Source organism: Pteronotus mesoamericanus, unplaced genomic scaffold (assembly GCF_021234165.1).
Source record: "Pteronotus mesoamericanus isolate MK-2021 breed Mesoamerican mustached bat unplaced genomic scaffold, CSHL_Meso_final contig_221, whole genome shotgun sequence".
NCBI lineage: Eukaryota > Metazoa > Chordata > Mammalia > Chiroptera > Mormoopidae > Pteronotus > Pteronotus mesoamericanus.
In genome coordinates, this window is record NW_026555092.1 from 1,226,408 (window position 1) to 1,253,816 (window position 27,409).

Sequence of the window (27,409 nt, forward strand, 5' to 3'; positions counted from 1 at the left end):
AAGTTAGCAGATGTAAAGGGTCTGGCATGGCGGGTGATAATAGATACTAGTTTCCTTGTACCAGCAACGTTCATTTCAGGACTTTCCTGACACAGAACACCACCACCTTGCGACCAAAGTGCAAAAGGGGAAGAAACTACGCTTCGCCAGGTGCGCACGCAACGCCCTCGCGCGTTCAGCGCTGGAACGGTCAGATCGGCGACCCCGCCCACCGGCGGCCGCGCCTGCGTAGAGGCACCGCCCCTAAAATTTGGTGGTGTTGTGACCCACGTCTCGGACGCCTGGGGCGCTACCATGGCGGTGCGACAGGCGCTGGGCCGAGGCCTGCAGCTGGGTCGAGCGCTGCTGCTGCGCTTCACCGCCAAGCCTGGCCCGGCCTACGGCTGGGGGCGGCCCGAGTGGCCGGGCCCCGCGGCGGTCCGGGGCCGCGGAGAGCGCCCGGGCCAGGCCGCGGGGCCCGTCGCGGAGCCACGCAGGCTCGGGCTCCCCGACCGCTACCGCTTCTTCCGCCAGTCGGTGGCCGGGCTGGCGGCGCGGCTCCAGCGGCAGTTCGTGCTGAGAGCCCGGGGCGGCGCGGGCCCTTGCGGCCGGGCAGTCTTTCTGGCTTTCGGGCTGGGGCTGGGCCTGGTCGAGGAGAAGCAGGCGGAGGGCCGGAGGGCAGTCTCTGCCTGTCAGGAGATCCAGGTGAGCTCTGGCCTGGGGCGAGGCGAGGCGGGGCCCAGAGTCGGGCTTCGAGAGGGACCGTCAGCTGGTGAGGGACCGTCAGCTGGTGAGGGACCGACAGCCGCTGAGGGGCGGGGCCAAGGACGGGGGCGGGGCCCGGAGGCCGGCGGGGGCGGGGCTAGATTGTGGGCGCGGCGGGGAAGGGGCTGGGAGGCCTGAAATCCGGGAAGACCATATTTATACTCAGACCCGGCAATTCTTTGGAAATCATCACTTAAGGCTCACGTTCAGTGTTACGGATCTTCTGCTAGGGAGACAGCGCCTCGTTTGTTTTACTGTTGTCCCTTCTCAAACATGTTTTGGAAGAGAGGCTGCTAATTATACCTCCTATTGCACCATTGTAATGGCTTTGTGTAATTTTTTAAAAATTTAATGACAAATCATAACACTCTAACCCTGAGGTAGTTGTCATCCCAAATTTACGAATAAGGAAACGTGCTCAGAGAGGTAAAATAACTTGCTCGAAGTCACACAGCTGGTAAAGTCTGCCTCTCCAGAGCCCATGCCCTTAAGCACCGAGCCAGGCTGCCAGCACAGTTTAGCCAGACAATTGATAACATAGCTGAAACCAAGTAAAAACTATAAACAGCGGGAGAAAACATCACACATGACGGTTTTTAACCTGTGTGGAGTTATCAGGAGTGATTGGATATGTGTGGGTTCTTAGGCTTTTAAAAGATGCTTAAAATAGCTTAGAGACCGCTGTTTCTATTCTACTAAGCTCTCATTAGTCAGCGTTCTCCAGAGAAATGAAACCAATAGGATATGCTTATAGAAAAGATATATTTTAAAGAAGTGTCTCTGCAGTTCTGGAGGCTGGCGAGTCCAACATCTGCAGAGTAGGCAGGCAGGCAGGCAGGAGCCCCAGGGGGGAGCCGTGGGCACTGCTCAAGTGTGAAGGTCATCTGCTGCCAGAATTCCCTTCTCTTCCAGGGAGGTGAGTCTTCTGCCTGGGGATTGGGGCCACAGACTGAGTGCTGGCCCTGCCATGTGCAGTTTAGGACCAGGGGCTGGAAGGTGGAGTGACTTGCCCAGTGTCTCCCCTGTTGCCTGGTTTCCAGCCCAGTTCTTATCACTCAGCATCAAAGTGTTTGAGCTCTGGCTAGTTTGGGATGACAGGTGACATCTGACCTAGTCCCCAACTGATGTCCTTGTCTTTTGCTCCGGCTTAACTGGCAGAAGCAAAGGGTGGGAAACTTGATAATCCTTCTTAGATTTATGGAGGCTTTTTTTAACAGAGGGGCTTGATCCTCCTAAGCTTACCATCTATGTGTCTGTTTCTCACACTTCATCCTCCTTTGTCTTAAAATCTGTAATTAGTGGACAGTTTTTAAAATTCAGGTGTTTGACTTCTTTAAAAAAAACAAACAAACAAAAAACCAAGCCCTGGCTGCTGTGGCTTAGTGGATTGAGCACCCACCTGCAGAACAAAGGGTCACTGGTTCAATTCCCATCACATGCCTGGGTATAGACCAGGTCCCCAGTGGGGCGGACAGGATGCATGAGAGGCAGCCACACATTGATTTTTCTCTCCCTTTCTCCCTCCCTTGCCTTCTCTAAAAATAAATAAATAAACTCTTCTTTAAAGAATCAGCAGATATGGCATCTTTAACCCTAAAATTTCATATGGTGTCAGAGTAGAATAGTGGCTGCTCCTTTTAGATGGAGGTATATGGGGGGGCAGGAATTCAGTTATAAAATAGGCAAAAGACATGAGTGTATATTTCACAAAGAGGAGACGCAGATGTCAAATATGTATATGAAAAGATGTTCAACATCACCAGCCATTAGGGAAATGCAGGTTGAAAACACAATGTGGTATCATTACATACTTATCAGAACAGCTAGAATAGAAAGTAGTGGTAATACCAAATGCTGGTGAGGATGCAGAGAAACTGGGCTGCTGGTGAGAAAATAAAATGGCACAACCACTCTGCAAAACAGCAGTTTCTTAAAAAAATAAACATGCATTACCATATGACCTAGCCATTGCAGTCTTGGGCATTTACCCAGAGAAATGAAAACTTTTCCTTAAACAAAAACCTGTCCACGGAAATGTTTTTGTTAAAATCAAACAAACAAACAAACAAAAAAACTCCTCTTTCCACTGCTGCTGTGGAAAACAGTATGGCAGCTCCTCCCAAAAATAAAAATAGAATTATCATATGATCCAACAAATCTACTTCTTGGGGTATACACAAAAGAATTGGAAGCAGTGACTTGGAACAGGAATTTGTACACCTATGTTTATAGCAGCATTATTCACAATAGGTAAAATGTGGAAGCAACCCACATGCCCATCAGCGAGTGGGTGGAACATTATTCAGCCTTAAAAAGGAAGGGGATTCTGACATATGGTACAACGTGGATGAAGCTTGGGGGCATTATGCTAAATGAAATAAGCCTGTCAAAAATAACAAATACTGTAGGATTCCACTCATATGAAGTTCATAGAGGTAGAAAGTAGAATGGGGGCTACTAGGGACTGGAAGGAAAGGGATGGGGGCTTATTGTTTAATGGGTATAGAATTTAAGTTTAAAATGAAAAAAATTCTAGAGCCAGATGGTGGTGATGGTCATACAATAATGTGAATGTAGTTAATGCCACTGAACTGTACACTTAAAAATGGTTAAAATGGTCAGTTTTATGTTATGTGTTTTTAACACAGTTCTTTAAAATAATTTTTAAACCCTGTACATGAATCTTAGCAGCATCATTCATAGTAGCAAAGTATTATAAACAACCAAATGTCCCTCAGCAAGTGTGTTGTTAAACAAACTGGCACATCCATACAATGAGATACTAAGCAATAATGAGGAGGAACTAACTATTGATGCAGGTAGCAACCTAAGTGAAACTCAAGGGCATTATGCTTAGTGAAAAAAGTCAGCCTCAAAAGCTTATACTGTGTGATTCTATTTATATAACATTCTTTAAATAACAAAACTAGATATGGAGAACAGATCAGTGGCTGCTAGGGAATAGGGAAGGGGGGGGGGACAAATGCAAAGAAGTAACACAAAGGAGTTCTTTTCTTTTGTGGTGATGGAGCAATTCTGTATCTCGATTGCGGTGTTGATTACACAAATCCATACATGGGATAAGATTGAATAGCTATACACACACCAAAGAGTGCAGATTAAAAAAGATGGTCAGCCCTGGCTGGTGTGGCTCAGTGGATTGAGCCCTGGCCTGTGAACCGAAAGGTTGCCAGTTTGATTCCCAGCCAGGGCACATGCCTGGGGTGTGGGCCAGGTCCCCAGTTGCGGGCTTGCGAGAGGCAACCAATCTATGTTTCTCTCGCACGGCAACGTTTCTCTCCCTCTCTTTCTCCTTTCCTTCCCCCCTCTAAAAATAAATAAAATCTTTTTTTAAAAAATGGTGAAAACTCAGTGAGGTCTATAGTCTAATTAACTGTAGTGTGCCAGTGTCACTTTCCTAGGGTTTTTTTAAGTATATTTTATTGCTTATGCTATTACGGTTGTCCCAATTTCCCCCACCCCTTTGCTCTCCTCCACCCATTACTCCCCTTCCCTGCAGCAGTTCCCCCCTTAGTTCATGTCCATAGGTCGTGCATGTAAATTCTCTGGATTCTCCATTTCCTATACTATTAACATTCCCCTGTCTATTTTGTACCTACCAATTATGCTTCTTCATCCCTGCACCATTTCTCCTATTCTCCCTCTTCCTCCTCCCAGCTGATAACCCTCCAAATGATCTCATTTTAATTGTGATGTGTCTTGGTGTGTTCCTCTTTGGGACCAACTTGTTTGGGACTTTCTGTGCTTCCTGGACTTGTATGTCTATTTCCTTCACCAAATTAGCGAAGTCCTCTTTCATTATTTTTTTCAAATAAGTTTTCAATTTGTTACTCTTCCTCTTCTCCTTCCAACCCTATGATTGACACTTTTGGAGATATCCCAGAGTATTCTTATACTATCCTTGTTTTTTTGAATTCTTGTTTCTTCTTTGTGTTCTGGTTGAATGTTTATTTCTTCCTTATATTTCAAATTGATTTGAATCCCAGTTTCCTTCCCTTCACTGGTGGTTCCTTGTGGTTTTTTCTTTATTTCACTTAGTGTAATCATCATTTCTTCCTTGATGTTGTTTCCATACTCAATGAGTTCTCTGAGCATCCTAATCACCAGTGTTTTGAACTCTGCATCTGATAGGTTGCTTGTCTCCATTTCGTTTAGTTCTTTTTCTGGGGTTTTGTTCTGTTCTTTCATTTGGACCATATTTCTTTGTTTCCTCAATTTGGCAGCCTCCCTGTGTTTGCCTCTCTGCATTAGGGAGGGCTGTTGTGACCCTGTCTTAGCACCCCTGCTAAGTTGTGTGGGGCAGAGCCTTGGTGTTCACCAGGGCGGGATAACCTGCTTCACGGCTTTGTGGCTCTGTGTGTGGGGAGGGTTTGGAGAGGGGCCAATGCCACTGCCTGGCTTCTGGAGGTCTGCCTGGCACTCACCCCATTTGCATTCATTTCACCCACTTCCCGTATGCGCCTGGTGCCCTTCCAGCTGCTGCCCTGTGGTGAAACCCTGGGTAGGGGGTCTGCGTATGTTCTAAGTCTGTGCAGGCCCTTTAAGCAGCAAAAATCTGGCAGTTTCTTCCGCCATCCCAACCCCCACTGGCTTTTACAGGCAGAGGTAGTGGGGATTTCTCTTCCTGGTGCTGGAACCCTGGGCTGTGCAGTGTGGCCTGGGGCTGGGATCACTGGCTTCCAAGGTATCCCTCCTGATTTTTATCCACCACACGTGAACGTGGGACTGTCCGTTCTGCCACCTCCACGGTCTCTCTGCCCATTTCCATGACTCCACCCCTCCTACCCATCTAGGCAAATGTGGCTTCTTTAAATCTTTGGTTGTCTGACTTCCATAACACTTGATTTTATGGCAGTTCTGGGTGTTACTTGTTTTGAGATCTGGTTGTAAGTCTGTCTGTGGTTGTGTGAAGAGGCAAAGTGTGTCTACTTATGCCTCCATCTTGACTGGAAGTCTTTTTCTGGCTTTGAAATTGTACTGCTGCTTTAAAAGATGTCACCATTGGGGAACACTGGGTGAAGGGTACATAGGATGCTCTGTACTATCTTTTTGCAACTTCCTGTGTATCTATAATTATTTTTAAATGAAAAGTTAAAAAAAATGTCTTATTCTCAAAACCATGGTTGTTAAAGGATTACTCCACTTATTTATGTATTGCTTCTGCTCCGTGGAGTTTAGAAATGAGTTGACAAAATAGGCTTTCATTTTTTTTTTAAGTTATCATGCAAGGGGTATTAGTTTATAAATACTAAGTGCTTTAGGAATTCTTCAAAAGGAAAGGTCGCTGTGGGCTGGGTTATCAGGGCTAGTTATACAGGGAGGAGGAGCTTGAGTTGGGAATTGATGGATGAATAGAGATGAGCCAGACAAAACAATACAATAGAAATAGGGGGCGGAGGGGACGGTGTGAGCAAAGGTCCAGACAGCAGTGTATGAAGGACAAGTGTGGGCAGTGCACAGGCCAGCCTGGTGACATAGTTTGCACATACAGGAAGTGCCAGGACAAGCACTGAATAATGTATTGGCTAGATTTTTTGAACGTTAGGAGTGAGTGACACATGAAAGCAGTGGTTTGATTTAGCTGAGAAGCAGGTGAAAGGCTGATGTGAGGGTGGGAAGGTCTAAAGGTAGGGAACCATGAAAAGGAAGGAATCAGCAGATCAGACAGAATTTGAGGTGGAGCCTGGGCAAGTGGACAAGTGATGTCACCTGCCTGAAGTAGGGAAGGACTCTGATCTGGGGGGAAATGGGCTCTTTCCTAGTGCATCTCCACCAGCACCTGCATTTCCATCTCATATTTCCATCAGAATTCTTGGTTCTTTTCTGAAGACAGGGTGGGCCCACCAGATTTCTAAGAAGTAAAGACAGGATTTAATGGCTCAACTGGAGGGATCCTCCTGATTTCACCCTCTTGTCTGCAAAGCGACCGGAGATCATTCATTAGTGAAAGGGCGGCTGTGCACCACGCGTGCTGCCGATCCACAGCTCCTGCTCCCCACCCACAAGCTGCCTGCCACGGCCTTTGCAGAGACAGCTGTCTCCATAATTAGAACTCCAGCTTCGTGCGGGGGCTTGACCGGCAGCAAAGGAGTGGTGTGTGTCAGCTGCAGAATTTGGAAGGTCTGACCTCGTAGCTAATGATGTTCAGTGTTGGGCTCTCTGATGCAGTGAAGCAACAGAGTTTGGGAAAAATTAATCTGAATGGAGAGAGAGACAGGACGGCCTGCGTCTAGGCAGAGCAGTAAAACCTAACTTGGTTGTGTTTTCACAGCTCTCAGTCGTCACTGCAGCCCCTGCCCTGCTACACTCCCCTGCCCCCTTTCCCGTTAGTTGAGCCTTACTGGTCTCCCTGGCTCACAAGGCATACTTTTTTCCCTCACAGGCAATTTTTACACAGAAAAGCAAGCTGCTCCCTGACCTACTGGACACTAGACGCTGGCAGGGCTTCCAGCTGGACGAGTATCTGATCGGGCAGCCCATTGGCAAGGGCTGCAGTGCTGCTGTGTATGAAGCCACCATACCTGTGTGGCCCCGGGACCTGGAGGTGGCAAAGAGCCGGGGGCTCCTTCCAGGGAGAGGCCCAGACATCATCCCCCGAGGAGAAGAGAGGGAGCAGGCTCCACAGGCACCTGCCTTCCCCTTAGCCATCAAGATGATGTGGAACATCTCGGTAAGGACGGGCCTTTCATCCTCCAAGTGCCAGTCTTGGGGGACCTGATGATGCTTTTCCCAGGAAATAGAGAGGAGAAGACAGATTCTCCGCAGGCCAGGCGCCCGTATCGTTAGGCTTCCTCACCCTCTCACACAGGAGGGTGAAACGGCCTGTCTTTTAACATGGTGCATCTGCAAATCACCTAGGGGCGGGGAGATCCTGACCAGCTGGTCGGGGGTGGGGCCTGAGTCTGCCTTTCAATAAGCTCCCAGCTGATGCCCCTGCTGCCAGTCTATGAACCACAGCTTGAGTAGCACGTGCCTAAGCCACTGGCTTCTCACCTGGCAGGCCTGGCTGATCAGTTACCAGTAGGTAGCTAATTTCCAACTTCAGTTGCCAGCATCCTCTCTCCTCCCCTTGACCTGCCTCACCGGAGAGGAAGAGCCACACTCTAAACTCACCTTCCACCTCACCTCCAGGTCAGAGGCTTGCTTGTCACCTTCCTGCTGTCAACTCTTGGACGACTCAAGGCTTTGGGAAATTGAGTATATTCCCCCCACAAAAATGGAGCTTCCTGTCTATCTGGAGTAGTTTCTTTACCTTGTCCTCACATTAGGTGGGTTTAGAAAATTGGTCAACACCTGCCATTCTTTCTCCTTCCCAGAGCATCTGTCCAGGGCTGAAGTAGAAACAGCCCTGCAGCTGATGCTGGACACAGAAGAGTGCGTGCAGTTTCTCGTTTTGATTTGGGGAAGGCAGGCTGTTAGACGTTGCCCTTCCAAGCTGGGTTAATAGCTAACAAGCATCCAGATCCTTTGCCTCTGAAACAGCTTGTCAAAGCATCAAAGCTTCCACTGGTTGGGATGTTACAGCTGTTGCATTCACAAAAGCTAAAGGACTTGATTCTTACAGGGTCTCCATACTTAAGTTTTACGGGTACTGAGAGCTGTGCCTAGTGAAAGAGGAAAATAAGGTGAATTCCCTCCTCTTTGGGTTTGTTTGTTTGTTTCTTACTGGGGGATAGGAAAGCTGTTCTGTGATTCGGCACAACTTCGTCTAGGGCGAGCTTGTCAGGCTGTGGCCTGTCTGCTGAAGGGAGCCCACGAGGATGAGTCGTGGTGACAAGGGGCACCTGTGGCAGGAGGAGGGGTCCTGTGCCCTGACCATCCTGGCATGTCTTCCTGCCCTGGCACCTGAGCTGCTAGAGCTTGAGGTGTGGGAAGCATCTTCTCAGGTGGCATGGATGGCACCTCTGCCCTTTCTCCCAGGAGAGACTAATCTTGGCTTCACACTTTAGAGGGGTTATCTTGAAGGTCAGAGCCAATTTTGGGCAGGGTAGCTGTTCTGGTCCTGATACAAGGAGGGCTTGGACTTGCCATTCTGCTTGGGTATAACCCTGGACTCATTGTGGATGCATTTCAGGCCGGCTCCTCCAGCGAAGCCATCTTTAGCGAGATGAGCCAAGAGCTAGTCCCAGCCAGTCGCGTGGCCTTGGCCGGGGAGTATGGAGAAGTCACTCACAGGTAAGCGCCCGTCTGCCCACCAGACTGGCTGTGGGTTTTTTGAGAACAAAATCGTCGTCTGTGTCCTCAGCACTCAGCACAATGTCTGACATGACTCACAGGAGACAGTGAATGCTTGCTGAATGATGTAGTTAAGGATGGATTTTCAGTTGGTAGACAGATCCCTTGGGAAAATTGTAGATCACCTGACTCCGACTGAAGATGCCAATGGCTGGTTCACACTGGAGCAGGGAGAGAGGGCCATCCCAAAACGCCCACTGCACAAAGTGGAAAACCGATCTGATTTCTGATCCTTCCTAAGTAACGCCCAGGCGGAGCACCCCCAACCCAAACCAGCTGAACTCTGTCCGCGGCAGAGGCAGCACTCATTCCTCTAATAGCTGCGGTGCACCTAATGGTGCCAAGAGATTTAAAAAAAAAAGAGGCCTGTTCCCCAAAAGTTCTCCGGGAGGCCCAGCAGCCGGACAGTCAGGTGTGGTAAGTTCTAGAATGGCGTGTGCTCAGGTGCTGAGGGAGCCCAGAGGTGGTATGTGCATGGTGGAGGTGGAGCCATTCAGAAAGGCTTCTTGTCCCCACGTGAAAGGACAATTCTTGCTGCCTTTTGAAGGATGACTAGGCATTAGCTTAGCGAGGCAGTAGGAAAGAGGCGCTGCTCTCGGCGAACAGCAGGCAGACGGCAGCCTGGCTGACGGCGGCTTTGCAGTCCCGTGTCCATGTGTGTGCGCTATGACAACGGAGGCGCTCACGCTCACGCTCACTGTGATGTTTGTAGCCCACCAGCAAGAGGTGGGCCCACTGCAGTTCCAGTGATTTGCTTCAGGACTGGCTTACAGACCTAGTTCTGGCAGGAGCAGGAAGGTGGAAACAGGGACCTAGGGAAACACACGTGGAAAACCCCTTCTGCTGCTCAGAAGGCTCCAGTACAACTGGGGGTCCATGCAGGCCTGTGGGCTCAGCACTGTCGTCCTCTTCTGAGTCCTTTGTAGGGGCCAGTGGACCACTGAACGTCAGCGGCCTCTGGGGTGCTGTCACATGGCTGAGAGCAGTGTCATCTCTGCCACGGAGAGCCCTGCCCAGACCTCTAGTCTGGAATCGCCCCTGCCCGCCTCCAGCCCTCTACCCCGCCTTGGCTCGTGGCTCCATCAGAGAGCAAGTCACGGCCTATGTGTTCATTCCAGCTGTGCGGTACGCCCTCTGAGGCCGGGCTTTTGTTTTGTTTGCTGCGTTCCCCCACAGCTCAGCGTCTACTGAATGATTAGACAAATGTGGCCGCAGGTCTACTGCCCGAAGTTCTGGTGCCGCCTAATGCTGCTCTGGGGGCAACACTTCCCTGAGAGCGGCCTGGGCGCATTTCTCCTGAGCCTTCGCTCATCTAGGGGCCTCAGATCAGCCCTCCGTATGTGCTCCTCACTTCTTCTCCCGCCCGATTTCTGACCTTGTCCTATTTACATGCGACGCGCTACTTACCGAATCCCCACTGCCCGCCCCCAAAGCGCCTGGTCCCTCCACGACTGTCCTGTCCCCGCGTGCAGTTAGCTGTGCCGGACTGCCCTCCCCACAGCCTCCTGTCCCAGCCCTGGTCTTCCTTCAAACACACCCACCACGCACATGTCCCCAGCACAGCCACACTCTTCCTCTGGGCTCCCGTGAGAGCTGGGCGGAGCTTTCCCGTGTGGCACTGTTACCCTTGAGCTGTGGTCCTGATTCTTCCACTAGCCCCAGTGGCCCAAGGGAACAACACTTTGACTCCTTTGACTGCAGAGACCAGGGGCCCACTGGGGTGGACTCAGGAGAAAGAGCAGCAGCAGGCCACACAGGGGCTGGGCCTGCCTCCCTGGGGAACCAAGGCAGCCTGAGGACAAGGCAGCGTCATGCTCCCCGAGACTTGTCTCGATGTCGCTGGGCTTCCATTCCATTCTCTCCTCCCTGCCACACGGTGTCCTCATGCCTTACCCATGGCTCTCCCGTTCCTGGTACCTGCGGCCTGCACACCTCTGTCCTCCAATGGCCCCAAGCAACCCTCATGTCATCCTTTCACAGCTCCACTGCCGACTGCCAGGCTACTGCCGTGTTTCCTCATCCGTACCCCTCGAAGAGGGACTCTAACTCGCCCCTTCCCTTTTCCCACCAACCACTTGGACCTCACGTGTGACTGCAGGCTTGTTATGCTCGGTCTGCTCCCACCCCTTCGTCCCCTCCTCTTTGGCTGAGGGGCTGAGAGAGTACACAGAAGGCAGCGACACAATCGAAAACACATCCCTGTGCCTCAGCAGGGCTGCGGGGGTGCGCCTCCTGGCGGGGCAGGCAGGTGGCAGCTCTATGACCAACGGTCCGTATCCGTTCGTTCATTCAGCAAAGGTTTATTCAGCTCATACCTCACACTAAATGTTACTGCAAAAACTTGGAATGACAGAGATTCTAGGTCCTTTCTTAACAAATATTACCAACTTCACAAAGTGTGTTACAACCTTTTTCCCCTTTTGCACTAGACTGAGCACAGAGAGGCTAAGTACTTCTTCCAAAGCAGACCCAGAATCCCCGCCCCGGCAGTCTGATTCCCGGGGCTCTTACCCACCATGTCTGCCCTGTGGGATGGACGGATGGGTGGGTGGCCGGAGGGACGACAGACGGAGGTGGAGTCATCACGTGTGATGAGTCACGTTAATGGTTTTTCTAACACCAGGCTGTATGCCTGGAACAGAGCAGAGCTGCAGTAAATATTTGATAAAGAAATGGGTGAATAAATGAATGGCAGTATTTTTTGTGGCCTTGGATTATTATCTTTCCAACTGTTGTATCTGTCACTGGCCTCATATGTTGGCGGAAACAGAAAATCCAACAGAGGTCCCAAGCAACTGGCTCCTCACCCCAACATCATCCGGGTCCTTCGCGCCTTCACCTCGTCTGTCCCACTGCTGCCGGGTGCCCTGGTCGACTACCCAGATGTGCTGCCCCCACGACTTAACCCCGAAGGCCTGGGCCACGGGCGGACACTTTTCCTCGTCATGAAGAAGTAAGTGCTGGTGAGGCAGGACGTGAGTGGGCGGGGTGGGTGGTCCCTGCCACTGTGACACAGGGAGGACCCTCCCGTGTGGGAGGTAAGGCCGTGCCACGAGCACTTTCCCTTAGGATGTTTTCCATGCAGACAGAATGTCATCTTCACTTAGAACAGACTGTTCACCCAGTGCTTTCAGTGCCTCTGACTGCCGCCCCTGCTTTGCGGCCGCCTTATCTGTTTGTTTGCTCTCGCTCCTCCACCTCTGCACCCGCTGACACTGCCCAAGTGGGTGTTTGAAGGAAATGAGCACCTGCACCGTTACTTTCAACATATAAGTTCCCGGCTCTTCCTAATTTCAAGACAGTGGGTGGGATCAGAAAGGATACTTGCAGCAAAAAGAAATCCAAAAGCTCCAGGAAGAGGAGGAAAGGCCATCATCCTAACAGTAAATAAGTGAATGATAGAGGCCCTGTCACCCTCTCTGCCAGCTACCCCTGTACCCTGCGCCAGTACCTCCGCGAGAACACCCCAAGCCCCCGCCTCGCCACCGTGATGCTCTTGCAGCTCCTGGAAGGGGTGGACCATCTGGTTCAACAGGGCGTCGCACACAGAGACCTAAAATCTGACAACATCCTCGTGGAGCTGGATGCAGGTAGGCGCCTGGACGCAGCTCAGCGTTCTCCAGGGGGTACTAGACGAGGTCTGGGAACGTACGTAGCCTGCAGTCACGTGTGAGGTCCAAGTGGTTGGTGGGAAAATGGAAGGGGCGAGTTAGAGTCCCTTTTCTGTTTTTATGTCCTATTACAAGTTGTCTAAATTTAGCTCTACACACAAAACACGCACAGTCTCTCCTTCAAAGTGAAGGCTTTCAGTTCTCTCTGAGATTTGTGGTGTGGTAGTTAATATTTCCAAGTTCCTTTCTGTTGCCCACTTTCAGAACAACCTCAGTGGTGGAAGTTTTCTTGGAAAAAGTACAAGAGAGGTAGACTTCAGCTCAGTGTAAGGAAGAATTTCCAAACTGTGAAAGAGGTCCAAATGTAAGCCCAGTTGCCTCTGGAAATAACGACGTCCCCGTCACTGGAAGCATTCCGGTAGAAGCTGGATGGTTAGTTGTTTGGGGATACTGTAAAGTAGATTCATACCTTTGATCACCTTTGATCTAGATTTAAAATAAGTAAACGAGATTAAACTGCTAGAGGAACTGGCTTTAAAAGGAAGATTCTGTGAATCCTTTCACAAATAACTAATTCCTAATGCACTTGTTTCTTAGGTTTGGATTTAGGGTTTCAAGATCAAATGGAAAATTCTTAGGGTGTAAAGGCCATTAGAGGTCATTTGAGCCAAGCACCATTTGTTGAGTAAATTATGAGCAGTCCTTCCGTCTTGGGACAGGTCCAATTACTACATTATTTAGATTCAGCCAAATGTATCCAGATGTTTGCTTGGGGCTTTGTCTGGGAGCCTCGGTCCCCTGGAGGCGTTTCTGTGTTTGTGGAGCTGGCCCCACCATCCAGCTGTTTGGGGAGCTCTCCCTGCTCTCCTGGACCAACCCTGAGCCCGCTAGCCCCTCACCTGTGTCTTGATGGCGGCTCTAAGAGGGACACAGGAGGGCCTCTCAGAGGAAAGACAGAGAAGCAGTCACTTACCTCTCCTGTCCCTTCCCCAGACGGCTGCCCCTGGCTGGTGATCTCGGATTTTGGTTGCTGCCTGGCCGATGAGTGCATCGGCCTACAGTTGCCTTTCACCAGCCGGTACGTGGACCTGGGCGGAAACGGCAGCCTGAGGGCTCCTGAGGTGAGTCTCACTGAGCACGTCCTGCGCCATCAGCAGCAGCTTTTTGGTGTTTCCACTGATAGACCAAGACTTGCTACCTCATTTTCTCAACTCCTTCATCTTTTAGGACCCATTATTTGGCACATGTCCCTCCCCTGTCACTTTGCTTTAACCTGGATCTCCCTAAAGGTCCTGGGAGGTGCAGGTTTTGTCAGCACAAAGTAGAAAGCCTACGCAGATTCCTCTGGGTCTGAGCTACAACTCAGATTCTGGGTTCCTTGGGACAGAGTTGTGACAAGCCCGTGAATCAGGTGCCATGCAGGAGCGTGAAGAGCTTAGAAATACCAGCAGCACGAATGCTCACCCATTGCTTTCCGAGCAGGTGTCCACGGCCCGCCCTGGGCCCCGGGCGGTGGTCGACTACAGCAAGGCCGATGCCTGGGCAGTGGGAGCGCTCGCCTACGAAATCTTCGGGCTCGCCAACCCTTTTTACGGCCAGGGCAGAGCCCCCCTGGAAAGCCGCAGCTACCAAGAGGCTCAGCTGCCTGCACTGCCCGAGGCGGTGCCCCTAGCCGTGAGGCAGCTGGTGAGGGCGCTGCTCCAGCGGGATGCCAGCAAGGTGAGGCCTCCCCTGGGCTCTGCCGGCATTTTGCATGCAGAAACCTCAGAGTAAAGATCGGGTTTGGGGTGACAGACAGCTTCCTCTGTCTTACAAAGAAAAAAAGCCAAGTACAGAAGAACAAAGTAGACTTTAGTATGAATGGGGGTAGGGAAGCTATCCACATCAGTCAGAATTCCAGCAGCTCAGCTCTTCTTGGCTTTAGTTGCTTAAGTTACTCAGAGAGGAAAAGATGCATTTTTAAGAAATGTCTAATGGAGATGCAAGTTATGGAAACCACTGAGATCTAACATGACAGGAGACGTGAAGACGCCTGTAAGAGCAGGGCTGGGCGTTTAGAAGTTACTCTGAAGGAGCCTAAAGGCCAACACACGTAAAGCCACAGCTGGAGTGGCGCATCCGGCTCAGGCGGCAGGCTTCGTGGAAAGAGCAGAGGCAGGCCAGGGTTCAAGTTCGTACTCTCCCACTGTCCTGCCCCAGCGCAGAGCGTGTCACGATCACAGCAGTGCTCGCTGCTGCCAGTTACTGGGGGGGACAGCCCTCACGCCAGAGGGTGCTCGTAGCAGGACACGGTCGCGGGCCCTCCGTAACAGGGAGGCTCTTCCCCTGGGGAGCACACTGCCCCCACGCACACCTGTGCACGGGGGGACGCCTGGGTCACAGACAGAGAGCAGCCAGTGCCTGTCAGGAGGGTGAAAGGTGTGGCAGGAAGGAGGGCAGTGGAGAAGAGTGTGCTTGGGACCAGAGCAGGGAAAAGCCTGAGAAGAGGATTCCTTACCGAAGAGGGTTGGGGGCCGAACACTGTCACCAAGGTTCTAAGCCTGGGCGTCCCTTCCTGCTGCAGAGACCGTCCGCCCGTGTAGCTGCCAACGTGCTTCACTTAAGCCTCTGGGGTGAGCGTACTCTAGCCCTGAAGAATCTGAAACTAGACAAGATGATCGCCTGGCTCCTGCAACAATCGGCGGCCACCCTGCTGGCCAACAGGCTCACGGAGAAGAGCTGCGTGGAGACAAAAATGAAGATGTTGTTTCTGGCCAACCTGGAGTATGAGGCGCTGTGCCAGGCAGCCCTCCTCCTCCACTCCTGGAGGGCGGCCCCGTGACAGCCGATGTAGCTGGTGCATTACTAAAAGCTTGGCAGCAACTATGTCGTGATGGTCTGTGAATGCTGAGGGAGGGGGTCCGCGGTGAGGGGAGGAGTCAGGAGAAAAGATGGCGCAGAGGGGGCTGGTCAGTGGGAGAGAAGGCCTCTGGTTTGGCAAACAGGAGTAAGTTGAGTGAGGTTCCTGGTGTGTCGCTATTAACTCTAGCTGTGCGACTTTGGATGCGTCATATAACCTGTGTGGTCTGCATGGTCTTACCGGTAGAGTGAAGGAGCTGGTGTATTTAGGAATTGGCAAACCCTTCCCGACGGGCCGGGGAGTGAACGGCCAGGCTGCCGCGGCTGCCCAGCTGTCTCCCAGAAGCACAGAAGCAGTCTCCAATATGTGGAGCTGCGTGCCAGTAACAGAGCTTTATTTATGGACACTGAAATCGGAATTTCATGTGTCACTTAAATAGCCCTAAGTTTTTAAAACCAACTAAAAACGTCAAAACCATTTTTTTTTTGCCTGCAGGCCATACAAAAAACAGGCAACAGGCTGGTTTGGCCCACAGTCCAGTTTGCCAACCCCTGGTCTAGATGAATTCAAAGGATCTAACTCTAAAGAAGCGCTGACTAATCACTAGGCCCGTGTACGGATGCTACAGATCCGAAGGGAGGCATTCCCTGCCAGGTGAGAGGACACCCTCAGGTGTTAACCGCTGGCCGCAGAGCCCTACCTTTGCTCACGTTCCGTCTTCACAGACCTCTGAGGAGCTCGTGGCTGAGCTGGGCTTTTAGATGAAGCTGGGCCAAGGAGGGGTGGACCTGCACCCCCTTTGTAGAGAGGATCCAGGCCAAGGCAGTGCTGTTGCTGGCATGTTACCTGCACTAAAGCAAACGTTGGCACAGGTCAGTACACTCAGGTATCAGTGGGTAAACGGCAGGCCTGACAGCGGAGCGCCTCAGCACCTCCGCTGTGCACTCTGAACGCCCCGGGGGGTTCCAAGGAAGCATTCCCAGGGGGTCCTCTGGCCACTGAATTGAGTCTAGCAGAGCTAAACAGCGATGAAAGTAAATTACCAGCGTAGTGACTTGTACTTGCCAATTTCCTCCTGACTAGCATTTCGTGACAGGAATTGTGAAGAATTAAATGCACACTTAAAACTGCAGAGTACATTTGTGCTTTGAACTATTTGGCTTTAAGACTGATTCTTGTACCATAAAGAAAATTTTGTCAGCAGAGATCACCAGTAGAGAAGGGATTTTGCACATGCTTTTTAGGAACATGGCTGTTCCCTAAGGCAAGTGAACATATATTTAAGGTTCTTTTCAACAAAGCAATTCTGTGAGTCTGTTATAAAGGCAAGTGCTGTTACCTTAGATCCCGTTTCAGTGATTCCCCACTGGCCTGAGTGTATTATTAACCTTATTTTATCCCTTGAGAAGTTTGGAAACACTATCATTTCACAGTTAAAATACAGTCCAGTCTTCAACAAAATTAAAAGAGGCCAACTTTCTATTTTGTACCCAGTCATTACCGAACACCACCCCCCCACTAGCAAAGCACGACAGGGGCCAGGGGGAGTTTGAGGGCAATGTTTCTCTTTATTTTAGAAACGGTCATGACTGCACATACGAAATATACCACTTAGCATTAGGTGGGGAAAGTTACATAAAAATCATTCCCTCACCCCCACCCCTTGGCACTCAATGCCGCATCTCCCACTGAGGTAAAGGCTGTGCCACTGTCCCCCGGCTTTAAAAAAACAAACCAAAAAAAAAACACCACAAAGGGGAAAAAACAATCCTATAAAAGCCCTCCGCCCCCACGCTGCGAGGAGTCCCAGGGCGCCGGCCGTCAGTCCGACTTCTCCTTCTCCTTCATGTGTAAGAAGACGATGCTGAAGATGAAGAGCCCGGCCATCATGGAGAAGGCACTGGCGTAGTAGGGGTAGGCCGAGGGGATGAAGCGCTCATACTGCGTGTGCTGCAGCGGCCTCACTGACACCTGTGAAGGACAGGAGGGACAGGCCCGGACGCTCAGAAGTCCAGGCGCGGCACGCCCTGGCTGAGAGTGGACTGTGTGACCCGTGCCTACCTGAGTGGAAGAGTACAAGTGTGTGTAGCCTAGCCGGTTGTAATCCACTTTAAACTGGAACACACCGTACACGTCAGGCAACTTGAACTGGACGGTGTACTTGCCACCTGGGGGCAATCAACAGAAGTAACCGGGAGGGGTTTCCCGCTGCCCTTCGGAGGGCGAGCCGCAGGCGGGGGTGGTCTCCCTGCAGCCTCCCTGAAGGAGTTGCTTTTACCTTTCCTCTTCAGGAAGGTCCTCACGAAAGGATCGATGCGGACAAACTCCAGCTGAATGTCATCCCCATCAAAGGGGACCCACTTGCCATTTGAGAGCTGCTCGATCACAATGCTGTACTCCTGAGACGCAAGGCCGATCAGCCGGGGGTCAGGGACCGGAGGGAGGCTGCCACCCTCTGCTGCGCTGAATCCCCACCCACGAACCTGGCAGGCCCTCCCAGGAGTTGCGAAAACCGGGGCAAGACCTACCACCCGCCCCGAGCAGTGACTGAGAGATCGCCGGGCAGGCTCGCCCCCTGACTCGCAGCCACACCGCTGCACAGGCCGGTGGAAGTCTGCACCCAAACCACGATCCTCCCCGGAACAGGCCGGGCACCCTCGGGCAGCCCTGCTCCCACATTCGCTGTTCTCTTGCCTTTCCCCACTTCTCTCGCCTGACAGATTCATCCTCAAACACGACTCCAAGGTCCTTTCTTTCAGAACCTGCACTCTCAGCAGAGTGAGTCAGCGAAGCCCCTCCCATCCTGCTCCCCCCCGCAGCAAATCCACACCTTTCCACAAGGCCTCCATCAGGATGCCAGTATCCCCGAGCCTGGCTTTCCCCAGGGCAGGGGTAGTTTGTTTATCCTTCCTTACGCCCCGGGGGCCCCACACAGAAGTGTTCCACAGACGCTTCTGGGCTGGGGCCCTGCGCCACAAGCACTTACCACAAGGTCAGTGACAGTGTAGGCGCTGGGTGGGGCCGTCTCGCCCACCCGATGGTGGGACACAGGCCCCACACGGAGGACGCCCTCCTCTTTGAACACCCATCGGGAGAGGGCCACTGCGAGCTCGTAGTTGCCTGTCTGGGGATACCTGCAGAAGCGGGGACCGAGAGGCTGGGGCACCGGAGCCGACTTCTTCCCAGTGGGCACACAAAACATGAAAAGACGCGGTGTTGCTTTGGGTGTCACCTGCACAGTAAGTGCACGATGTCCAAAACGTCTCCAGAGAAGCCACAACTAGAAAAGTCTGGAGCGCCAACACCAGCAACAAAGCAACAAAATCAAGTCCTCAAACAATTCTAAAGCACCTAAAGACACAGCCTCTGACATGTTTAGCCAGAAGGCTTCTTCCTCCCCATCAGGTCCTCCCCTTCTGCACAGACCCCACCACCCCAGCCACACGCCCCCAAGGCCCCTGGCCGCTACCTCTGGGAGCCAGGCGCGGCCTTCTGCACTGCTGAGTTGAAGAAGGCATCACTGAAGAAGTCGAGGGAGCCGCTGAAGATGACACGGGCGTTGTTCCTGGCCTGGAGCCCAGCAATCAGGAGGGTGTTCTTCCCCACCGCGTGGGGATACTAGAACAACACGAGGCTGTCATCCCAGAGAGCCAGGGCAAAGGGCAAGCCGCTGAGCCTCTAGGACCAGAGGACAGCGGACCAGACCCCAAGAGCCTAGGCCCTGCCCGAGGGCAGAACCTGCGGCACCCCCTGCGGCCCACCGCCCCACTCCACCACCTGCCCCGCTCCTCAGCCTCAGCCAAGTGTGCGCTTCTGCTTAGTTCTCGTCTTCAAATGAAAAGGTGCTTTGCTGCTGGGCCCAGGAGCTGGAGCCTCAAGGCTGCAAAGGCCCCTCACCTGGGTGATGGGCTTGTCTGGGAAGAAGGAGTAAGAGGTGGAAGAGCCCGTCAGGATGTCCAATACCAAAGGATTGTCAGGATCAGCCACCATCCTGTGGAAGGAAGAGAGCCACCCTACTCTGAGCCCAAGAACTGGGCCCAAAGGACCTGGGGTCCCGTGAGGGCCATTTCTTTGCAGGAATGAATCCTACTTTCATAACAGCCAAACACTTCGCTCTCCTTTGCTGTAACTATGAAGTGAGACTTGTAATGTCATGAATTAATCTCCCCCACATCCTCTGGAGGAAGGACTATCCCATAAGTCTGGTCAGTTTCCTGACAAAACAGGGTGCTCCCCTCCCCACCCCCCGGGTTCTGCTGGCCGCTCCTTGCCCGCTCACCCGACACCTCGGAAGAGGATGGGATTTAGAGATGATTTCCCAACGATGGTCGGGGCCTTGAGCAGGTTCTCGGTGTCGGCCACGATGAGCGTGTGCTGCAACAGCACAGGGAAGGGCGGGGGTCAGGGCAGGCGCCCCAATCCAGCGGTCCCTCCCGACGGCCTCAGGGGTTCCAGGCTGAGCTGTGCTCCACGGGCCTGAAACCTGGAAGGTGACGGGCCTGGTTACCTGGCCGAGGTCTGAGATGTCGTAGTTGTGATGGTCAATGACAGCCGTTTTCTCCTCATCGAACTCGATCCCACACTCACTGCCCAGCTCTCGAAGGGGGTCACCTACACAGACCCAGGAGATGCCTGGCTGAGCCCTTCTGGGTGGGCCCTGGGCCAAGCTGTGTCCTTTGTCCTGGCATCTCCACAATTCTCTCTCCCGGTCACCCCCAGGGCCCTGCAGCTTCGCCAGGCCGGGCTCCGCCCCAGCGGGACGGCTGGACGACAGCGCGATAACAGGCGTCAGGTCAAAATCCAAACCAGTAAAGCAAAAAACCACCCGGCCTTCTCCCCCCGCAGGGACACAGGGGCCTGGGTTCTGCACAAAAACCCCTTTGAAGCAAAGTAGCATCTCAGCAAACGCGACCTGGATGATTTGTCTCTTTCTCGTTATCACCTCACCAAGAAGCCCACCCAACATGGTTTTAAAAAGCTGTCAGCAGTGAAAGACAAAAATGAAACAAGACCGGCCAGGTGTTGTTCATGGCTGACACTAGGTGACAGGTACACAGGGGTCGTTCTCTTCCTAATTCTAAGTGTGTTTAACATTTTCCAACAGGAAACAAAACAAAAATCTGTCCCATGCTTTGGGCTCCACCAACTAGCCTTTCCCTACTTGTCTCCTCTTTTTAAGAGCCACCAAAACCAATAAAAACAAAGGGGGGGGGGCAAACAAAAAGAGAAGAAAAAACAGGGTCCCCAGCCCTTAAGAGGGCCTGCATCTCAGTGGTGCTGGTGACAGGACGGGAGGGACTGGGTGGCTCTATACGTGCTGGCTCGCACGCAGTGAAGGCCACCTTGGCAGCCTCCTGGAGAAACGGCAGAAAGCACCGGAACTGCTGAGCTCAGACTTACCGATGTCTGAGCTGGCGGCGACCAGGACACTGCCTCCACCGTCAATAAAGGTGCTGATGGTCTCCACATTGATGTTGCCTCCAAAATCTGAAAGGAGCACCAGACTCAGTGATCCGGAAGGTTCCTCTCACTGCTGCGCTGACGTTTGGGCAGGGGAGGGTGGACACAGCCCACCAGCCACAAATGACAGAAGAGCGCCCTCTGGGGGCCCAAAGGAGAGGGACGTTTACCGCATGCATGTCCTGATTCAGGGCAATCCTCCCGCTTTCCCAAGGTGGCGATCCAAAAATAATGGTTCAAATTCATAGACTTTGAGAAGCATAAATTAAACACGCACCCACCTATTGTAGTTGTCAAGTTATTTACAAACTTCAAGTCATATATAAGATAACTGTTTAGAAACACTGTATCTTCCCACTCCCATCATGCAACAACTTCGTTCAAGCTCATCACCTGCACCTGAGAGCCACTTGTAGGGTCACCTAACAAAGTTTTCAAGAGCCCCTCGGCCTGATGCCCATCCAGGCTGCCTGAGAAAGGACACTTTTGATCTAAGGGTCCATGACGCTGTCACTGCGACCAGCACTCATTTGCCCAACATGTGCACGGTTCTTCCCTAGCAATCCTGCAGACTCACAGCCGCCGTAGCTAAAACAGAACCACTTCACATGCCATTTGTTTTTAGAGATTTTATTAATTTGTTTTTAGAGAGAGGGAAAGGGAGGAAGAAAGAGAGGGAGAGAAACGCTGACGTACGAGAGAAATACCTATCGGCTGCCTCCCTCACACGCCCGGCCGGGGACGTGGCCCACAACCCAGGCCTGTGCCCGGACCGGGAGTCGAGCCGGCGATCCTGTGCTCTGCGGAGTGACGCCCAACACACTGAGCCACGCCGGTCAGGGCTCTACTGTTGTTTCATTTTGTTTTGTTTTGTTTTTCAGTGATCCCCAAAAGGGCTCATTAATTTCCAACATTTGTAATTGTGAGATCATACCCCTTTTTGGTCAATTTGGTCAGGTGACTACCATAAGCATCCAAAACTAGCTGTAAAAATCTGAATATGAGTATGGCCCTCTTTTCTGAGGTAATTTTCTCTCTCTCTCTCTCTCTCTCTCTCCCTCTCTCCCGCACGCACCTTGCCTTTCCTTCAGGCACAGACAGGACACCTGTGTCTGTCTGGGGACCCAACCCTTCAGACTACATTTACAGAGCCGCCTCCCCGCTCTCCCGCGGAGGCCAGGCAGAGTCTTAGGCCAGTCAAAAACAGTGTCTTGCCACAGTGCAGTGGTTCCCTTAGGGGCAAAGTCTGAGGACATTTCTGGTTGTCACAAGGGGGCGCAGCTACTGCCATCTACTGGGTGGAGGCCCCAGATGCTACTAAGCATCCTACAGTACACAGGACAGCGCAACCAAAAATTATGCAGCCCAAAATGCTGAGTGCCACTGCTGAATGGGGACACCTGGGCTTAAACCCAGGCAATCCCATCACCTTCCTAAGCCCATTTACCATCTACAAAAAGGAACCCAGATTTACCTGGGTACAAAGGACATGCTACGGTTCCTTCTTCTGTAGCCATAACTACTGTGACTTGGGAGCTTCCTGATCCCGGGGAGGGCAGGGAACCCACTGGTGCACAGTGAGGGAAGCCAAGCCGGTGTCCTCACGCCTGAGGGGGCTCCCAGGGGTTCCAGTACCACAGAAGGGCCCTTGGAGCAGGGGCCAAACCCTAACCCTGACCCCTCTCCTCCAGCGGACACAAGCCTTCTCCCCAGGAGTGCACAAAGGAACTGCGGCAGCCTTTCCCAAGTGTGGGACCCACTCCGCCAGGGGCCGGGGGCAGAAAAGGTGACAATGTGACGTGGGGCAGGGCTTTAAGTAACGCTGAATCTCAGAGAAAGAGAGAGAGAGAGAGTTCCTCCATCGGAGAGAATGTCTCAGTGTGACACTGGTCTTGAGCACGTCCCTCATACTGGCTCATCTCCTGTAAGAGGAAGCCTCGGGCGCAAAGCCTCCGCCGGGACAGTCTGGCCAGAACTCAGCGCCATGCTTAACTCTCTTTACAGGGAACTTCTGCGCGCAAGGGACTACACAGACTGTCCGCTTCCCGCGGTGAGACTGGGCTCGTTGCTGGCTTCCTTTTAAAATGTTGTTTTAGTTTTTAAAAAGCAAGTCAATTTAAAGAAAAATACTAATTATTAGCACAGGCGATACGGAACATGGTACCAATCATAAAGGCAGTACAGAAAGTCAACGAACATCTGTGAAAAGCACTGTCGTCTTAGGCTCTCCAACGTTTCCCCCACCGGTCTTCTCAGCCTCCTCCCTTCCTTCTCGGCGACACCCCCGCCACCTCCTGAGCACAGCTCGAAGGGCTGCTCCACTCCGTCGCACACACTCATTTCAAGTCCTTGTTCTTATCCCAGCAAAGAGGCTGAAAGTAAGCAAGAGCAGGCTCTCTGTAGCAGTTCAGGACCTACTTCAGACTTCCACACGCAGCAGAAACTTGGCAAACGTCAGTTAACCTGCTGAAGGCTCCTTCCCCCTGCCCAGTAACTTGAAGGTTTTAACTTGTACAACCTGGGGTCACTCGCACCCAACTACACTTGCCTCCAAAACGCCAATTCCAAAGGCACGTTTTGTGGGGGAGTTGGGGGTAACATGATAAGTGATGGGAGCCTAGAGAAAAACACTTCAGGGATTTGTCCAAACCCAATCTCACATGAACTACAGAGAAATACAGTAGCTGCCAATGAAGTGCAAGACTTCCTAAGCTTCATCAACTGAAGGGAGAGACGGCGGTCCTGTCTTACCTCAGAGAGGGACAACCTGAGTCCTCTGAGCAAGCGATAAACCGAAGCCACTAAAGAAGAGAAGGACTAGGATGCTCACCAACAAGCAGGGCAGAGGGAGAGAGCGGAAGGCACTGGGGGCATTTAGTCTGGGGATGAAACCGCTGAATAGGCTACGACCGTGTGAAGGCTCTGCCAGTAAGCAAAGTAAGCATTAGACTTTTTCTCCAGGGCCCCGAGGAGGAGCAGAAACCCCTTCCTCCTCTCCCTCAGCCCAAATAAGTAGGAAATAGGAGATGAATTCCAACTTAATATGAGAACTTCTTAACAGAACTGTCCAGTGGTGAAGCGGACTGCCTCATAAGATAATAAGCCATCTGTCACAGGAAAACTGAAGTAGGGACTGGATAATCTGGTAAAGATATTCATTCTGTTCAACAATTCCCCAGGCCTCCGATAAGACTCTAGACATATCCACCCAGCCTCAAATAGGGGGCTGGGCTACACAATTACCAAGGTTCTTTTCAGTCTGTGAACTATCAATTCACCTGAATTTTTTCTCTTTTTTCAAGACTCCATTTATTTATTTTTAGAGAGAAGGGAAAGGAGGGAGAAAGAGAGGGAGAGAAACAGAGATTGGTTGCCTCTCTCACACCCCTAACTGGAGACCTGGCCCGCAACCCAGGCATGTGCCGTGACTGGGAATAGAACCACTGACCTTTCAGTCCTCAGGCCAGGACTCAATCCACCGAGCCACACTAGCCAGGGCCCCAGCTGAATTCTTAAGTTCAACCGCTACACACCTCTTTACAACACACCATATTAACAGCATGCCATTTCCTCTTTCCACACGGGCCAACCCAACTAGGAGTTCATCTTTCCTATCGATTGCTTTACAGAGAATATTCAACTTCTCAGATGAGCAGTGCCCCAGGCTCCATGCTCTGTGGCAACACTTGACGCTACAATCCTCCGCTGTGTTTTTTAGAAAGATGTGCCCTGCTGAGCCCAGGTGAGACGTTAACACGTTCCTCTTCACCGGCAGCAGCTGCGGCCAGAGCTGGTGACCCATCCCATGACCCAGAACATGCCCAAAATCCAGAAGAAAGCGGCAGATCAGTCCTGAGCCTCCACTCCCGGCTCTCGGGGAGGCGCGCAGCCCTTACCTTCTACCGAGGGGGAGAAGATGATGAGGTTGTCATAAAGAAACTCCCCGTACTTAATAAGGGACAGGCTGGGGTCATCTGCGGTCTTGAATGTGAGTTCAAAGCCCCGATCTGGACAAGGAGAAAACAGGGAACTGAGGCAGCCGGGACGCAAAGGGAAACCACCGTTGCAGAGAACAAGATCACCTTCCGTCACCCCCAAGCGGCAGGCCAGACCTGGGCAGCCCGCTCGTGGAAAACGAGTGGGAGGGAGAGTGACCAATGCCCTCGGGCTCGGGGACCTTTCCAACCCCGGACTCTCACCCGCCGCCCCCTCGGACCCCCTGACTCACCCTTCAGGCTCCGGAAAAAAAGCGAATGCGTCTCCCGCAGGTTGAGGTTGTCAAGAAGCACTAAGGTGCGGGGACCGCTGGCGGTGGCCGGGCGGAGCGAGAACTGCAGCAGCAGCAGCAGCGGCAGCAGCGGCTGCCGCGAGCGGGGCCAAGCACGGGCCACGGCGCCAAGATCCATCTTTCCACTCCTGCAAAAGGGCCCAAGCACCTGGGCACCGGAAGTACCCCGTCTAAGGTTGCCCAATCGCGGCTTGTAGTTGTGGAGTTCCACCCGGAAGTGATCTGGGTACGCCGGTGCGGGGCGCCCCGTGCCGCCGCTGGGACTCTACTACAGTCCGGGCGCACCACCGGAAGTGCCTCTGGAGTAAGCAGAGCCTCTAAATTGGATTGGCGGAAGAGGGACTCGGCTCCGCCTCCCCAAATGAAACGGCTCAATCCTAGAGAGACAGCTCTGAAGCCGCGGCCAATCAGTAGGGAGCTTCGTCAGAACGGTGGAGGATTGTTCGGTGTGGACTGCCGCGTGCGGAACCGGGGCCGGAGTGGCGGCGGCCGTCCGGGACCAGCTCTTCGGTCCTCACCGGCCAAGGACAGACTCGGGACTGGAAACCAGGCGCCATCTCCACCATCTCCAGGGAGGGAGGGAGGGGTTGGAAAAATAAGATCAGGAGCACTTTATCCCCTTCAGCTTACGGGCCCAGGACCCTTGGCACGGGCCTGCCCTGCCCTGCCTGCCGGCCGCGGTGGACTAGCCTGAAGATTGGAAAGCTCTCACTGGGTTCATTCCCAAGCTCCGTCTGCCACTAGCCCTTCGACCCGCGCATTTCATTTCTCTCCAGGCCACTGTCCTAGGCTGGAAATAAAAATAACCAGAAGCAGCTCTCCTACTCAACCGCGTGCCTCTGGGACAGCTCTGGGCTCTTGGGAGGAGCGGAGCAGGTTCTGAAGCGCTCGTGCAGGGCTAGGCTGAGCCACCGCCCCTTTCTAAATTGATCCGGCGTCAGGACTCACCTCAGACCCGACTCAGCGCCGTCACGGGTCTAAGTTAAAGCTACCACAAGAAACTTCACTTCTAACTCAGGTCTGAGTTAGACCTGTTGCCTAGGAGTCTGCCACAGTTCGGGGACACCCAAAGATTTTTTACTCTCAGGTCTTCACCTGCATTATCTCCGCAGGCTCATCCTCCTTAGTCCCCGCTCAGGACTTACCTGGAAGAAGTCTCCGCGAACCTTCAGCATATCCTCAGCTTCCCCACCTGGCGTTTGTTCGTGCAGCTCCCTCCACTGGGAGCCCCCTCACCGCATTCCCGTCTTAAGCCTCCCCAGATATTCTCTCCATCCCTTATGGGAACTCCCCCAGAAACCATGTTGCTCCCTTCACCGAGGGTATTTTGTTCCCCTGAAGACCTGATCTTGCTGCCCTTTACTGAAAGTACATATTGCAGCCTGCCTCGGGTTAGACTTATCTCTGTAATTATCTAAGCGCCCTCCACCCTAGCCCAGCTTCTCCAGGATTGTGAGCACCTTGGACCAGGCACTTGGCTTGTGGCATATACCACAGTAATTGAAATACAGAGGGAGGAGGAATGGTGGGCTGACACAGAGCACCTGCTTTGCACCCGAAGTTTAGATACTACCTCATTTCAACGTCACATTAACTCTATGGGGTGGGTGTTATCCCTGTTTCACAGATGAGGATCAGAGTGAAATAAGACTCAGGACAGCAGCAAATGCCAAACCTCTTCCCTCAGATTGTGAGCCCCTCCCACCGGGGTGGCCTGAGCTACAGTGCGCAAGGGGAGGGGTGTGTCCTAGGTTGCTGGGGTGGCCCAGATCCATTCAGGGCCCTGTGAGGACCTCTGTTCCAGCACAGCCTCTGAGGGCTGACAAAACCTGGGGCTTCTCTGGGCCTCAGCAAGATGGGGCCTGTTTTACATAACAAGGGCTCTGCTTTCCTGGGTCACAGATCCTTTGGGAATCTGATGACAGTTCTGATACCTTCCCCAGAAAAAAAAGCACTTGTACTCACAATTGCAGGGAGTAGCAGAAATTTTGGAGCCTGTTTGTTTTAAAGGCCTCAGGTACTTAACCTTATTCCAGAACGAGCTTCCCTTTGGAGGCCAGGCAGGGAGGGGCCCCAGTGACACCGTCAGAGAATCAGGGAAGGGGAGCTTGCAGGTAAAAGGCAGTTTATTGGGGCAGCTGAGTGTGGAGTGGCCTCCCTGGGCCACGGACCAGCCGGGGGTGGGCAGCAGGGAGGCAGCTGCTTCTGGCT

The 27,409-nt window shown here is 52.6% G+C and overlaps 2 protein-coding genes across 2 annotated transcripts; one reads left to right on the plus strand and one right to left on the minus strand.

Annotated features, from left to right (window-relative positions):
* The first annotated feature begins 231 nt into the window (after window positions 1–231).
* On the plus strand, window positions 232–16,582 carry PINK1 (PTEN induced kinase 1). Its single transcript, XM_054571661.1, has 8 exons — window positions 232–684; window positions 7,148–7,435; window positions 8,840–8,940; window positions 11,771–11,953; window positions 12,427–12,590; window positions 13,605–13,732; window positions 14,094–14,330; window positions 15,175–16,582. The coding sequence occupies exons 1-8, from the start codon at window positions 295–297 to the stop codon at window positions 15,430–15,432; spliced, it is 1,749 nt and encodes a 582-aa protein (XP_054427636.1). The 5' UTR covers window positions 232–294; the 3' UTR covers window positions 15,433–16,582.
* A 416-nt stretch (window positions 16,583–16,998) lies between these two features.
* DDOST (dolichyl-diphosphooligosaccharide--protein glycosyltransferase non-catalytic subunit) lies at window positions 16,999–25,364 on the minus strand. The gene is made up of 11 exons (XM_054571662.1): window positions 25,139–25,364; window positions 24,807–24,917; window positions 20,851–20,937; window positions 19,958–20,061; window positions 19,730–19,824; window positions 19,348–19,441; window positions 18,920–19,068; window positions 18,437–18,584; window positions 17,729–17,849; window positions 17,512–17,618; window positions 16,999–17,421 (listed from the first exon to the last, which is right to left on the minus strand). Exons 1-11 carry the CDS (start codon window positions 25,314–25,316, stop codon window positions 17,272–17,274), a joined length of 1,344 nt encoding a protein of 447 aa, XP_054427637.1. The 5' UTR covers window positions 25,317–25,364; the 3' UTR covers window positions 16,999–17,271.
* Between the last annotated feature and the right edge of the window lie 2,045 nt (window positions 25,365–27,409).